Source organism: Vigna angularis, chromosome 3 (genome assembly GCF_016808095.1).
Source record: "Vigna angularis cultivar LongXiaoDou No.4 chromosome 3, ASM1680809v1, whole genome shotgun sequence".
Classification (NCBI taxonomy): domain Eukaryota; kingdom Viridiplantae; phylum Streptophyta; class Magnoliopsida; order Fabales; family Fabaceae; genus Vigna; species Vigna angularis.
The window spans coordinates 38,200,802-38,215,315 of record NC_068972.1 but is presented as its reverse complement, the minus strand read 5'-3'; the positions used below and the strand labels follow the sequence as shown (position 1 = coordinate 38,215,315).

Below are 14,514 nucleotides of genomic sequence, written 5' to 3'. Positions count from 1 at the left end.
TTGTGCGAGGAGAGGAAGGAGTTGATGGTGGAAACTACCGTTTGCTGGAACTGGCGGTCTTTGTAGAAATCGAGAGTGGGGCGTCCGCCGACGCCAACAGATGAGGGGCGGCTACTGACGTCGGAGTCGCGGGAGGGGTACTGGCGGCGGTGGAAGTCGACTGGAGTGGGTGGCGGTGGAGGAAGGAAAGAGTCCTTGGGTTGGCGTCGCGCGGTAGGTCTCATCCTCCCCCAATTTCTGAATAAAATCCTTTCTTCCCTAATTTATTTCCTAATTAACCAACACACGTAAGCACATTTTTTGACACGTAATCAATAAGTACTGCCACATCATCAGCCCACTAACTCCGTTTCTTTCTATTTAACGGAAGGGACTCATTAGACTCAAAAAATTACAAGTAAGGATCCATTGCACTCACATTTCTAGAAAGGGACTAACTTGAGATTTCCGAATCAAAGTGGGGACAAAATTGGATATTATACCTAAATTAAACATTCGAGAAGTGTCTAGGATTAGCATTTGGTTTTAATATTAATTGGATTATCATTATATACTAAGGTGTTGAATATTATATAACTACTTATTCATAGGAGAATCGTCAATGTCAGACAACATCTCACACTCGATCCTGACAATCTTTATTTCTCTGCGAATACCAAATAAATGGTGACCAAACTGGTTTAAAATTTTCAAAATTGATGAACTAAATTTTAGAAGAAAGTCATATATCTTATATTATGGTTTGGCTTAATTATTCATAGAAATCAAACAAATTACATTATTCCTTTTGGCGGGTTTGGGCGACTAGAAGACAGCAGTGTGTGATTGTGTTTTTTCAATATTATTTTGCTTTCTGACTGTATAAAAAAATTTAATACTAATACTTTGTGATTTATAATGTATTCTATTTAGAGGGTTGGCTTTAAGAGTTTTTTGGGAGTTGTTATGGATTTTTATTTTTTGTTGGCCTAATTATGATTTAATTATATTTTAATAAGTACTATCAAGTTGATTTGTGATTATCATTAATTTGATTATTTTGTAATTAATTGGTCACGTTATACAATTATATGGTGAATAACAGATAATGTATCTAAAAAATTGGCCAAAAGATAAACTGACAATGAATCTATAGTAGTAGTCAAGAAAGATTAACCCAAAATAATTAGTTCAGAAAGGTCGATCTAGACTAAGTGACCGAATGAAGTTGGTAAGAAATAATGGAGTAGTAAATCTGGGCGGACATACGATATAACTTTTGTTACTGTATTTGTAATTAATATTAAATAAAATTTTATGATGATCTCTTGTAATAAGATCGACTATTTATATTTATATGTTTTAGAAAGAGTCAATATTGTTAAATAGTACTTGTTGTACAGTATAAGCCACAAAAGTATCAACATCGTTAAAAGAATAAGATTAGAAAGTAACATTTTCTTACTAAGGTAAATAAATGACGTAACTTAATCGTATATTTTTCGTTTCATGTTTGTTCGGTTTACATTTGGTATACCCCAGTTTCTACATGCAGCTCCATAGCTTATGTTAAAAGTAGTGAGACTATTATATATACCCACTTTATAATAATAAACGATCCTAGCAAAGTTCTCAACCTAAAATTGTAGAAGTTGAGCAATAATCTTTTTGAAGCAAGAGAAAGTGGTAGGATAATAGAGAAAAAATTCTTAACAAAAGCTTACGTTAAGTGTTTCCACTGTTCAACAATCGTGTCATCTGGAGTAAAGATGCTTTTTAGCTCTCTCACATTAATTCCCAAAAACATATTCAATGTTTCTTCTAAAGAACTTCTCCAACCTTTTCTATTGGCTTTATTATTATTAGTTTATTATTATTAGGTTTAATGTTTCGGTAGACCCTATTTTCATCCAGAATTTCAAATAGATTCCTTTTTTTTAGACGTCTCAATTGAGTTTTTATTTTTGTAAAATTAAATCAAAAGAGGTTTGCCGTCAAATTGAAAAAACGCCATTAAGAAGGGTATTACGTGGCATGCTGACAGTATACACATGTAAGAGAATTTGGTATGTTGACGTGGCATGCTGACACCCTGGTGGTCGGCTTGATGGTCGACCACTCGGTCTGGTGGTCGGTCACTCGGCCTCGTGATCGACCACCACCAGGCCGACCGACAACCAAATCGAATGGCCAACCACTAAGCCGATCAACTACCAAACTGAGTGGCCGACCAGGCCGACCATTAGGACGACTAGCACCACCATGACGACCACCAAACTGAGTGGCCGAATATTCAAGCAGCATTCATGAATAGGATAAGTGATGACCAGCGTACCACCCAACAATTTGGTGAAGAAGTTGCTCAAGCAACGTATGACAGAGATTTCAACTCCAATGTCTGGAAGTGGGCTGAGATGTTCGTCCAACACCACGGTCTGTAATTCAATAAATTTTCTTTCACACATTCAATTTTTTTACTCATGAAATCTCAAATGCAGAGCTCGTGCCAGATGGAGATATGAAAAACCTAAATCAACTAGATTCAGCAAAATCAGTGGCAAGACTGCCACTTGTTGCTTGTCTTGTCAAAGAGTGTAAGCCTAATGGTCTGGGAGATATGCAACTCACTATTAAGGTAATGATTTGTTAGGTTAAGGGTTTCAAAAACCAAAAACTTCAATTGTTTAAGTTAAGTAATGTGTCACATACTTTGAGCAGGACCCCAGTGCTACCATGAAGGCCTCATTATATAGGAAAGTTCTTCAAGATCCACAATTTGGGCCACATATTGGAGTTGGTTGTGTTTTGTTACTTAACCTTGTAACCCATCTTACTAAAGGTTTTATTTTGTAGTGAGGACTTTTTTTAATGTCTTATTCAACTAATTTTTTCGTTTAACATTCAAGTTGCTATATTCTGTGCATTTGGCAAAACACATTACCTAAACATTGTCCTCTGCAATGTAGTTAAGGTCTTTGCCGCTAACGTATGCCCTCCTACAAAGCAACTATTGGAGGAAACATCCAAACCTGTCATTCGTCAACCTATGACGGAAGAAGAGATGGTGTATGAAATCATGCGAAAGTTGGTTAATCCATCTCATAAACCATCAACTTCCAAAAAACCATTAAACAATACAGAACAAAACTCTACGCCAAGGAATTAACTATTCAATCATATTGTAGGATGAGTATTTTTACCTGCAGGTTCATTTCAACAGCTTATGTATTACTTAACTAATTTAGATTATTAGTTGAACTTATTGTATGGATGAATGTAATATGTATTGGGATGACTTTATATTCAATTAAGATCAATGTTTTATTTTGTATTGATATGGAGAGTAACATTATTGGACAAATACTCGAATGTTTGTGTTATTATCATTGTGAATGAAAATCAACTTATAAAAGTGAAACACATTTTTAATCTGAAACCAATATAAACAGCTGAAAAAGCTTAATGAGGAGCGCTTCGACAACACCAGGGGAGTTCAGATCAGCTTTCGGTAGAAAATGTTGATTTTCCCCTGGTAATCGATTACCTATTACATGTAATCGATTAGTTGGAGCAAAGTCCTCATCCACCTCACCTGACCTTGACCCGAGGAACACCTTACACCTCATCACGCCTTTAGTTCATTACAAGTGCCCATAATAAGGCCAAACCTTGACGTCACCAGTTCGACCCAACCATCCAACCACGTTTCTTTCAAAAGCTGCCCAAGTCAGCTCCACAAGATTAATGGGGAGCGCTTCGGCCACGGCAAGGAAGTTCAGATCAGCGTTCGGTACAAAATGTTGATTTTCCCTTGGTAATCGATTACCTATTACATGTAATCGATTAGTTTGAGCAAAGTCCTCAGCCACCCCACCTGAACTTGACCCGAGGAACACCTTAATCCTCATCACGCCTTGCAGTTCATTACAAGTGCCCATAATAAGGCCAGACCTTAACGTCACCAGTTCGACCCAACCATCCAACCTCGTTTCATTCAAAAACTACCCAAGTCAACTCCACAAGATTAATGGGGAGCGCTTGGGCCACGGTAGGGGAGTTCAGATAAGCTTTCGGTACAAAATACTGATTTTCCCATGGTAATCGATTACATATTAGATGTAATCGATTAGTTGGAGCAAAGTCCTCAGCCACCCCACCTAACCTTGACCCGAGCGAGGAACACCTTACACCTCATCACGCCTTGCAGTTCATTACAAGTGCCCATAATAAGGCCAGACCTTAACGTCACCAGTTCGACCCAACCATCCAACCACATTTCATTCAAAAACTACCCAAGTCAACTTCACAAGATTAATGGGGAGCGCTTCGGCCACGGTAGGGGAGTTCATAACAGCTTTCGGTACAAAATGTTGATTTTCCCCTGGTAATCGATTACCTATTACATGTAATCGATTAGTTGGAGTAAAGTCCTCAGCCACCCCACCTGACCTTGACCCGAGGAACACCTTACACCTCATCACGCCTTGCAGTTCATTACAATTGCCCATAATAAGGCTAGAGTTTAATGCACTAGTTCGACCCAACCATGCAACCACGTTTCATTCAAAAATTTCCCAAGTCAGCTCCACAGGACTAATGGGGAGCGCTTCGGCCACGGCAGGGGAGTTCAGAACAGCTTTCGGTACAAAATGCTGATTTTCCCCTGGTAATCGATTACCTATTACATGTAATCGATTACAACGACCAAAGTCCTCAGCCATCCCACCTGACCTTGACCCGAGGAACACCTTACACCTCATCACGCATTTGAGTTCATTTCAAGTGCCTCTAATAAGGCCAGACATTAACGTTTCCAGTTCGACCCAACCATCCAACCACGTTTCATTCAAAAATCTGCCCAAGTCAGCTCCACAAGATTAATGGGGAGCGCTTCGGCTGCGGCAGGGGAGTTCAGATCAGCTTTCGATACAATTCGTTGATTTCTCCCTGGTAATCGATTACCTATTACATGTAATCGATTACAACTCCATAGTTGGCAACCATTAAAATTGCTCAACCTGGTTGTTCAATCAAACTAAAAATGTGTACAGCAAAACATCATTTTCAATCATCTAAACCAACTGTTTTAACAATTATAATAACAATCACCAATCTAATTAATGAGACATTTAAATTAACAATGTACTATTCAATAATATTTAATCAACAAAACATCACTTCAATTCAAGTTAAAAACAATGCACTTAACATAATATACATCTGTACAATGTCTTCATGAAGGACTACAGAAATCAAAATTTTATCCGTCTTTCTTTTCCTATTAAAATCCTATATTAATCCAAATCATTCCAAGGTGTCGAATATTCGGATGTTGTCGTTGTCAAGGATCCAGTCACAAACATATTTTTTCCTAAAGCCAAGCAACTCCTCCTGAAATTAACATATTGGAATTTAGAAAAAAAACACACCCCAATATTCATGATATATTTTTGGAAACAGATTTAAACTTACATTTGTATAATCTGGCAAGCTTTTACCATTATAATTTTCATCTCCATCCACAATTCAATTGCTTTCAACATCATAACACCACAGTCATATCTGTATCAAAGAAAAAAAACAAAAATCATTCATAACTTTTGCTTGGGCTATCAAAATTTAACAACTATTCCATGGCCAATCAACTTACAAGTTAGGTTGGACAGGGATATTGGTTTGTTTAACTATCAAAGGACACTTAGAATCTTCTAGTTTATTGGTCAACAGACCCAAAAAACATTGCATATTTTGAGCCTGTGATGTAAAATCAAATCATAATAAATTTCAAAATAAGTACACTTCAACCAAAGATGGACACGATTAAAATCAATTTTCAAAATACATTATAAAATCAATATTCAAAATACATTATAAAAATTACCATGCTTTTGTCAATCCGAGCACGCCCTTTAATACCACTACCAAGTGAGTCAATCACAAAAAACTCAAAGGTGCAAACTTTAAAGGCATAGCACCACCAATGATTATCACTTAGAAATGGGATGAAAACCTAGAAGTGGCCACATAAATGAAAATTGTAAACAATTTATAAACCAAATAACAAAGCAAGATGGTACGTACAAATCACAACTTACTCACCAAATCGGTAGACAAGACGTCAGGCAGTTCAATTAGATCAGTAGGAAAATACGTTTCATAATCCTTAAGTTGCCACACATGTTGATTGGCTGCACGTCTCTTATACTCGTGCCGCATATGGTTTTGCAATCAATAAACAATAACAAATTAAAAAACCATAATACAATAAAAAGTTACACAACAAAACAATTGAAGTAACAAAAATCTTTTACCCCAAACACAGGACTAAGTACAATCCTCTTTACTACTCCAGACAACCTTTTCTCAAAATACATGAAAATTGATGATGCAAAAAATACCACCTACAAAAAAAAGCAACCAAATTTAGCACTAACAAATACAAGCTTATACGTTGAACAACATCATTATTGATTGATATCATGAAAGTGCATAATTACCAAGTTGTCTACATATTGCCTCGGCCCTAAAGACTCACATTCATGTGTGCTCAATGGTTGACCACATATTTCAGCAACAAAGTTGTAAACACAACAATAACAAGTCGCATACCAACATAACTGTTCATTAAAAATAAAGCATTATTATATTACCTCTGTTCAATCCCTTTTGCAGATACTGAGTTGTACACTTTATCCAAATCAACCTTCGTTCTAGGATCACCAACATAAGTACGCAAAGGCCGTACGGATATCGGTTCAACAATAACATCTCCTTCTTCATCTTCACCAATGTCAATGACAGCTGGTGGATGCTCATGGGGTACACATAAAGGTTCTTCATCAGCTTCACTTCCAGGTTCATAATCCCCTTCACCTACATCGACTTCACCTACACATCCTTCATCCACTTCAGCGGAAGGTTGTTCATGTACTTCACCTACACGTCCTTCATCCACTTGAGCGACAAGTTGTTCATGTACTTCACCTACACCTCCTTCATCCACTTCAGCGGCAGGTTGTTCATGTACTTCACCTACACTTCCTTCATCCACTTCAGCGGCAGGTTGTTCATGTACTTCACCTACACCTCCTTCATCCACTTCACCTACAACTTCTGCATCTTTGCCACCTCCAACTTATGCATCTTTGCCACCTCGAACTTCGTCACATTTGCCACCTGTAGGTTATGCATCTTTTCCACCTACAACTTCTTTACATTTTCCACCTGTAGGTTCTTCATACCCTGCAGGTTCCTCATCTACTTCACCTAAAGCTTTTTCATACACTGCATGATCTGCACCTTCATCATTCCCCTGAACATCACCAACAGCATCAACACCCGAACGATCTTCTTCAACCTTTCTACACTTTCAAAGGCGACAAAGTTCGTTCCGAACACCCTTCATTTTTTCTCTAAGCCTTTTTATCTTGAGGTTGTTTCTTCTTCTTTTTTTTCCTCAGCTTCTGATTCCCAACTTTTTTCACCTTCGTTCTCATGTCGCTCTATTGCAGCCCTGCTACATTCAAGCCTTGCTCCATCATCCATATGGAAAGCAACACGTATGAGCGGCTGCCGATGATCATGGTCACTAAGGTACCAATCAAATTGTACCTATATCATTGAAAAACAATAACCTTACTCAAATAACAACATCAATAACACAACAATAAACACTCAAACATGTTAATAAACTTACATCGCTTGTCTTAAACAAAACATCTATTCTTTTCGTCCTTAAATGAAACGAACGAAATTGAGTCACATGCGGGAATATCTTATGAGAACTATGACGATGCAAAGAAAGGCGTTCAAAAGCCCAAAGTTACAATGTCACAAATACAAGTTCTCAATATAATTAGGACAATCACTTAAATGAATACAACAAAAATAAACAATACATCATCATAGTACCTGTAACACAGCAGCATTGCCACTAATACTCAAGCAGTCAGCAATCGCTCCAGACAGTATTTTCTTACTACATCTGTTCAGACTCCTTACAAGATATTTAAGTACAGCACTACCCCAATCTTAATGAGACAACCTATCTAAATCTAATACTAAACAAGGCATGTTAGAAACAACCCTTGACTTCCTAGGAAAATAAAATACCACAGAACAAACTAATATATACAAACGACAAATCACATCTACCTCAATAGCATCATTAAATACAAGCCCATCAAACATATTCATCAGGTCTTTCAAAGTCGTTCTTTTACGATTGAAAATCTCACCTACTTTACCAACTATGATTCATCGTACGACACCTCCAAACCGCCTACTCCTAAACCTAAAGTCATCAAAACATCAACCGCATTGAATGGAAGTAGATGTTGGTTAACTCTAAATGATTCATGGTGCCCAACCCATTTACAAACCATCTTCTTCACCAATTTTAAACTCACCTCTAGAGGTTTAACAATGTATAAACACCACCTAAATGGAGTTCGTCCAATGCGCGTTTGATGTCTGGTTCGTAGTAAGGAATTCATATGGACTATGTACAATGTATCCATCCATGCTCGCATGCGCCACTATAATACAGTTAAAATTTCAAACATTAGAATCACTGTTCCAAAACAACATCCACAAAACAAATAAAGAAACTCTACTTACTTTCATATTACATTCTTCCATTTCGGTTTCCAATAAGTCAACACTTACATCAAAAAATTACCTACAACAACAAATAACCAAAGGCAAAACCAATTATTTTATTTTTCTTCTCCACAAAAACTCAAATATAAAAATTTCACCAAATAGACAATATACAAAATTAATCTATAATTTTAGAAATATCGGTGTTTGCAGAAAACCAACTCCCACCTCGCTGGTATGTGCGAAAGACGAGAACGTTGCCACTAATACCGCTCAAAAACCAACATCCACCTCCCCGATGTGTGCGGAAATCCACCGTCCACGTCGTCGGTGTGTGCGGAGCGGAAAACCAACCTCCACCTCGCCGATGTCTGCGAAACAACAAAACCTTACAACCAATGAACCACCGATGAACCTCCAAATAGGGCCAAATGAGATAACTCAAACAATGCGCCACACCCACTCTACGAAACAACACTCTAATCCAAAATAGGGATAGCCACACTACCAGTGTTTCTCAAGAATGCTACAGAGAGACTTCAGAAAATTCGAAAACTAAGAAAGAAGAATACTCAAATCGCCAAAAGGGTTTCTGAAAATTTTTTCTTTCCAAAAACACCCTCCTGGATAAGATGTCTTCATTTAAAAAAACGACTAATCAAAACGCGACACCTACCGTTATCAAAAAGTTGATAAATATATATTGTGAAAGAAACATTTTCCTAAAATAAATTATAATCCAAAAATATAAAAACTTATTTTATTTCTTAATATAAAGTTTAATGGTGATGGCTCTGGTGTGGTCCTTGATAAGGACGTAAGCCAGAAAAAAAACAGTTGCATAAGAGGATGCATGATGATGATTCCACATCAGTTGAAGTTAAGACGAGAATAGAGTTGCATGGTTTCTTCCGAATGAAACAATGGAAACTCACATGCAAATCTTAAAGTCGTTGTCGAAAAAAAAAAGGTTAAACTTAAACCTCTTTTTTTCTTTCATTGAATCTAAATCATTTTGTTATAAGAAAAACAAACGACACATGTTACGTTCGTGTATAAAAGAGTGAACAATATAGAAAAAGAACAAAACAACAACATCCCTCCTTAATCGCTCACGTTTTCTCATTAAATTAAACCTAAAATATAAATAATTATATTACGACACAGTAAAATAATATTAAATAAATATAAAATACTTATATGTATCAAATATGATTTTTCTCTAAAAGTATCGTTTTTACACCGCTGGAAGCAATGGGCCTTGTTTGGGCAGAAAAGCTAGACGAAGCAGTTTGGGAGGAGAATGCGCCTAAAAGCGCGTTTGGGCGGCTTCTGTGCTTCATAAAGCTGGAATTCCAAAATTTCAGAACGAAACAATAGATATTAATTATTAATGAACGCGCTTTACAGCTACTACTCCTTCACTCGCTCACATTCACTCCATTTTTTCTCTTTCTTTTGGACTTTAACCCCCAAAAGGAGCACGCCTCACACGCCCCCATTCACATTTTTCATAAATAAATAACTGCTTTTAGGAACTTTTTTCTGGTGCTAGGTTATCAATAACACCATTAATAATTATGTTCCAGAAAGTAGTTAAAGATTTATGAAACAAAAAAAAGTTATTAATGCGTCTATTCTTCAATTTTAATTTAATTCACACAAAAATTACAAACTTTTATCATAGTGTCAAATTCATGAAAATAAACTTAGTAATTTCCAGTTTTAGTAATTTACAATTTCGATTCCATTCTCAATGTTATATACACAACTATTTTTTTATCTTTATGTTTTAATTAATTAGTAAACTGATAAAAAATTAAAAAACAAGATGTGACATTGACGTAAGTGAAGTTACAAGGTTAATTATTGTAAGGTCAAATTCTACGCTGCTACACACAAATAAATATACAGTTATATTTCAAACAATAAAACTGTTATAACAGAGGAGAGATGGTGGGCAAATTATTTTGTAAAACTACTGTACTTTTCTGAAAACAAGTACAATAAATGTAAGAATTTCTAATTTTTTTTTTCTATTTTGTCTTTATTTTTCTAGTTTTTCGATTGTTGACAATCACTATAAACAAAAGAATCAATCACAGAAGAACATATTTGGTTATTAACAATGTAATTTAGATCAGAGTTACCCACACCCCGCTGAATTATCAAATGATCCGAAAACGACGTCGTGCCAAATGTGAACGAACTCGGTTCCGGTAACGGCTCGCTCGCCACGATCAAATCCACGTTCTTTAACACGAACTCGTTGCTAGCGAGTTGACTCAGAATGGCCGAGTCTGAAACCGAGTTTTTGCGCACCGCGGCTCGCACAATTTCCACCAGAGTCGCCTGGGAAACGCGCCGGATCCCGCGGGCACCGCCCATCAACACTGCCGAGTTGACAGGGCGACGAGACTGAGTTCTCTGCGAGTTCCTACCGCGTTTAGGGAAAACGAAAACCGAGTCGGGACTCCGATTCCTGAATCGCCCGAGTGGGTCGTTGAAAATCAACACGCTGTTAACGTCCACGAGCATGACATGCTTGAAATTCCTCCTGACTCGCCCGAGCAGCATGGGGTAACACGCCCAGCGTCGTAAGCTGAGGGGAACTCGGTCTAGGAAGCCAGCGAGAGAATTCTCCGGGTCGAGTTCGTCGACGTTGAAACTCAGCACCGAGCCGTAACTCGCCCGAGTGAACTTACTCTCGGAGCTATTAGAAAAGCTTCGAATTTTAACCCCCCAGAGGGCCTCTCCTCTTCCGGGGGAATTCAGGAAGGGAGAAACGTCGAAGGTGGAGTCGGAGGGGCGGGTGGAGTTGAGGCGGGCATGGAGAGTGACAAGGGAAAGGAAGGAGTTGTTCTCGTCGTGAAGAAGGGAAGCGAAGGAGGGAGAGGAAGAGGGGAGGATGAAAACGACGTCGGATTTGGAGGTGAGGCCGGAGCGGTGGAGGAGTCGTAGGAAGAGGCGGAGATGGGGGAGGGGGGTGTCATGGGAGACGTGGCAGAGGAGGAGGTGGTTCATGGCACGGGTGCCCCGGCGGTAGAGGGTGCCCAAGCGTTGAAGTGCGGGGGAAACGGCGTCGTTTGAGGAGTTGTGGGGAGTGTAAGGTTTGTGGGGGGTGGAGGGTTGGAATGTGGAGAGGGTGAAGAGTAGGAGGGTGGTGAAGAGGAGAAAGAGGCATATGGAGAGTGTAGATTGGGCTTTGGAGAGAAGGGTGTTGATGGTGCTTCTTCTCCTGAGAGAAGAAGAAGAAGAAGAACAGAAAAGGTTGGTTTTGGTTTTGGTTTTGGTTTTGGTTTTTGCAGCAATGGTGTGTTCTGGGAAGAAAACGAGGAGGAAACCCATGACTGTCTGTCTCTCTGGGTGTGGCCGATGATGTTGGTGTCGGTGTTTGTGTAGGGTTTTGGTTTTCATCCCATTTCGCTTTCAACCAATGATTCTGAGGCTTTTTACTTCACTACTACTTTTTTCTTTACTACTTTTGTTAACCACATACAATGTTTTCTCATTTAACTTCCCACGCATGCACCCAAAACTCATCGGGGGCTTCTTCTTTTGTTTAGAAGATAAATTTTTTTGTCGTTTATTTGAATGAATCTAGAGGTAAATGATAGTGAATTTAGAAATAAAATTTGTGAAAATTAATATAAAATTATATTGACGTGACAAATTAAAAAAAATTATTTCCAAATTTATTCTCATTTACCTTCAAATTTACTTAAATAAAGAACAAAAAAATTTATCTTTAAATCTTCTCAAATCCACTCCTTCAATTCCCCCGTTATTCAGTCTGAAACAAAATTTTTAACACTCATACTTTCTTTTTATTCCATTACCAACACCAGTAAATTCCTCCATTAATTCATTCGCCATCACATTCTGTTTTTCTTTTTTACACGTGATTTTCTTTTACTACTGTTTCGCTCTATCTATTTACTCTCTTTTTTTCTCCAAAAATATTAAAGTTATTTTTTGTTAAAACCATTGTACGTACGTTGAAGTTGTCAATGGTGTGAAGTACTATTTTTTTCTATTTTAAAACATGTTTCACACTTTCTTTTATACTGGTTTACAGAATACTTTATTTATTTGTAATGATAAAATAAATATAATTTGCTTAAAGAATATGTATCAACAATCAACTAATTTTTTATTAGAAATTATTTTAACTTATAACAGTGATACTATTTTAAGTAATAAGTTTTAAATTTAATATAACATTATAAAATTAATTTATAAAATAAAATTTATATCTATTTAAATACTGTAAATGGCTCTTATATTTAACACTAATATAAAAATTTTAGACAAACATTTTAAAACAATAAATTAGTATATTCTTTTGTTCAATTTATACTTAATAAATCTTAAATTGATCACACTAATTTTTATAAAAACTTATTAAAGTTAGAAAAAAATATTATGAAGCGATGTTCAAAGTAAACAAAGAATGGTGATCTTATCGGAATATGTTAAGAAATATGAATATGAAGCTACTGGGTTTGTTCTGAAAAGAAGGAAGGAAAAAGAAAGATGCATGGATATATAAAAGTGGGAAAGGGAGAATAAGAAAAAGGCGAAAAGAGCAAAGGAATTTTTCTTCTGAAAACAAGAAAACGAAATGTCTTTAGATTTTGGTTGAAATGATTATGCGTCCACTTAACAAATAACCACTTCATTCACTTTAAGTGAATTGGTCACTTCCTTCATTTATGGCAAAAATAATTCATTTAAACAACATTCACTCCTTCACTTTCCAATTATGTTCAATCTACCTTATGGTCTTAGCTCACCAAGCCGACCACATATTGAATTATTAATAATAATAACTCATTAAAATCCTATTGTATAATAAGATACAATTGAATTATTATTAGGTGAGCGAAAGATAAGAACTCATTATAATTATTATACAAAGGTTTTAGATATAACTTTAGATCATCATGCAAACACTATGCATATTTAGCCTTAAGATGTGGAGTTAGTTTCTTGATGATGGATATGAATATAAATGTGGTCATCATTGCCTTAAGATTACTACTTCAAAATTCATGTCATGTATTGTGATGACCTGGTTGTGTAAAACATTAGCCCATACTTATTTAGCCTTTGGTCACACCCATTTTTACAGCAAGAGTACAAAAATTGATTTCTTAGTGACAAAGTTCACACTATTTACCAACGCCTTCATTGCAATAATACACTACACCAAATAAGGTCCAAAAAAATCAAAATAACACCCAAAACTGGAACAACCCCAAAATGGTAAAAAAAAATTAAAAACAAGTCAAACACACTAAACAAGAACAAAGAATAACTCAAACAAATGACGAAAAACTTCAAAACTCATGTTAATGATAGTTTCCACATTTTGCTTCGAAATAGTGGTACGTTCGGTCCGAACGACGACGGGACAGATCCAGTGAACTATAACAGTTTGATGAACGGAAGTTTGTCGATGAACAACTAATTCTTATCAAGAAAGGTTTGTGAGTGGTGTACGAGGATTCTCTCGTGCAAACAAGGTTTCCAATTTTTTAACGAATAACGATACTTTGACAACATTTTTTTGACAATATTTTAACATCATTTATGTGTCATTCTGTGATTGGTCCAAAATTATTCCACAATCAATAATAATAATCATAAATATTAACATTGACCAATCATAGAATGACACGTAAATGGTGTTAAAATATTGTCAAAAAAATATTGTCAAAGTATCATTATCTTTTTTAATCCGTAAAGATGATAACCTCTGGAAACCTAATGCTAAGTATTTACACATCATTTTCATTTTTCTAAATCTTTTTCATACAGACCAATTAGAAGCTAACACATGTTAGAATTAAATGTTTATCAAATTTTGAAGTTAAGATATTATTATCCTTTTAAATATCATGTCTATTAGTGGGCTCGGATACCAATGTT

At 36.4% G+C, this 14,514-nt stretch overlaps 2 protein-coding genes across 3 annotated transcripts; both read right to left on the bottom strand.

Moving 5' to 3' along the window:
• Positions 1–5,130: 5,130 nt before the first annotated feature.
• Positions 5,131–7,592, bottom strand: LOC128195937 (uncharacterized). Of its 2 annotated transcripts, XM_052875039.1 has the most exons (6): positions 6,630–7,592; positions 6,079–6,380; positions 5,861–5,989; positions 5,630–5,733; positions 5,452–5,541; positions 5,131–5,370 (listed from the first exon to the last, which is right to left on the bottom strand). In XM_052875039.1, the coding sequence occupies exons 2-6, from the start codon at positions 6,193–6,195 to the stop codon at positions 5,274–5,276; spliced, it is 537 nt and encodes a 178-aa protein (XP_052730999.1). In that variant the 5' UTR covers positions 6,196–6,380; positions 6,630–7,592; the 3' UTR covers positions 5,131–5,273. The 2 variants fall into 2 exon arrangements, 1 of the variants encoding a protein (XP_052730999.1); XR_008247874.1 differs by lacking the exon at positions 5,630–5,733.
• Positions 7,593–10,593: 3,001 nt separating this feature from the next.
• Positions 10,594–12,020, bottom strand: LOC108325267 (uncharacterized). The gene has a single exon (XM_017558313.2). It carries the CDS (start codon positions 11,995–11,997, stop codon positions 10,636–10,638), a length of 1,362 nt encoding a protein of 453 aa, XP_017413802.1. The 5' UTR covers positions 11,998–12,020; the 3' UTR covers positions 10,594–10,635.
• Positions 12,021–14,514: the final 2,494 nt, after the last annotated feature.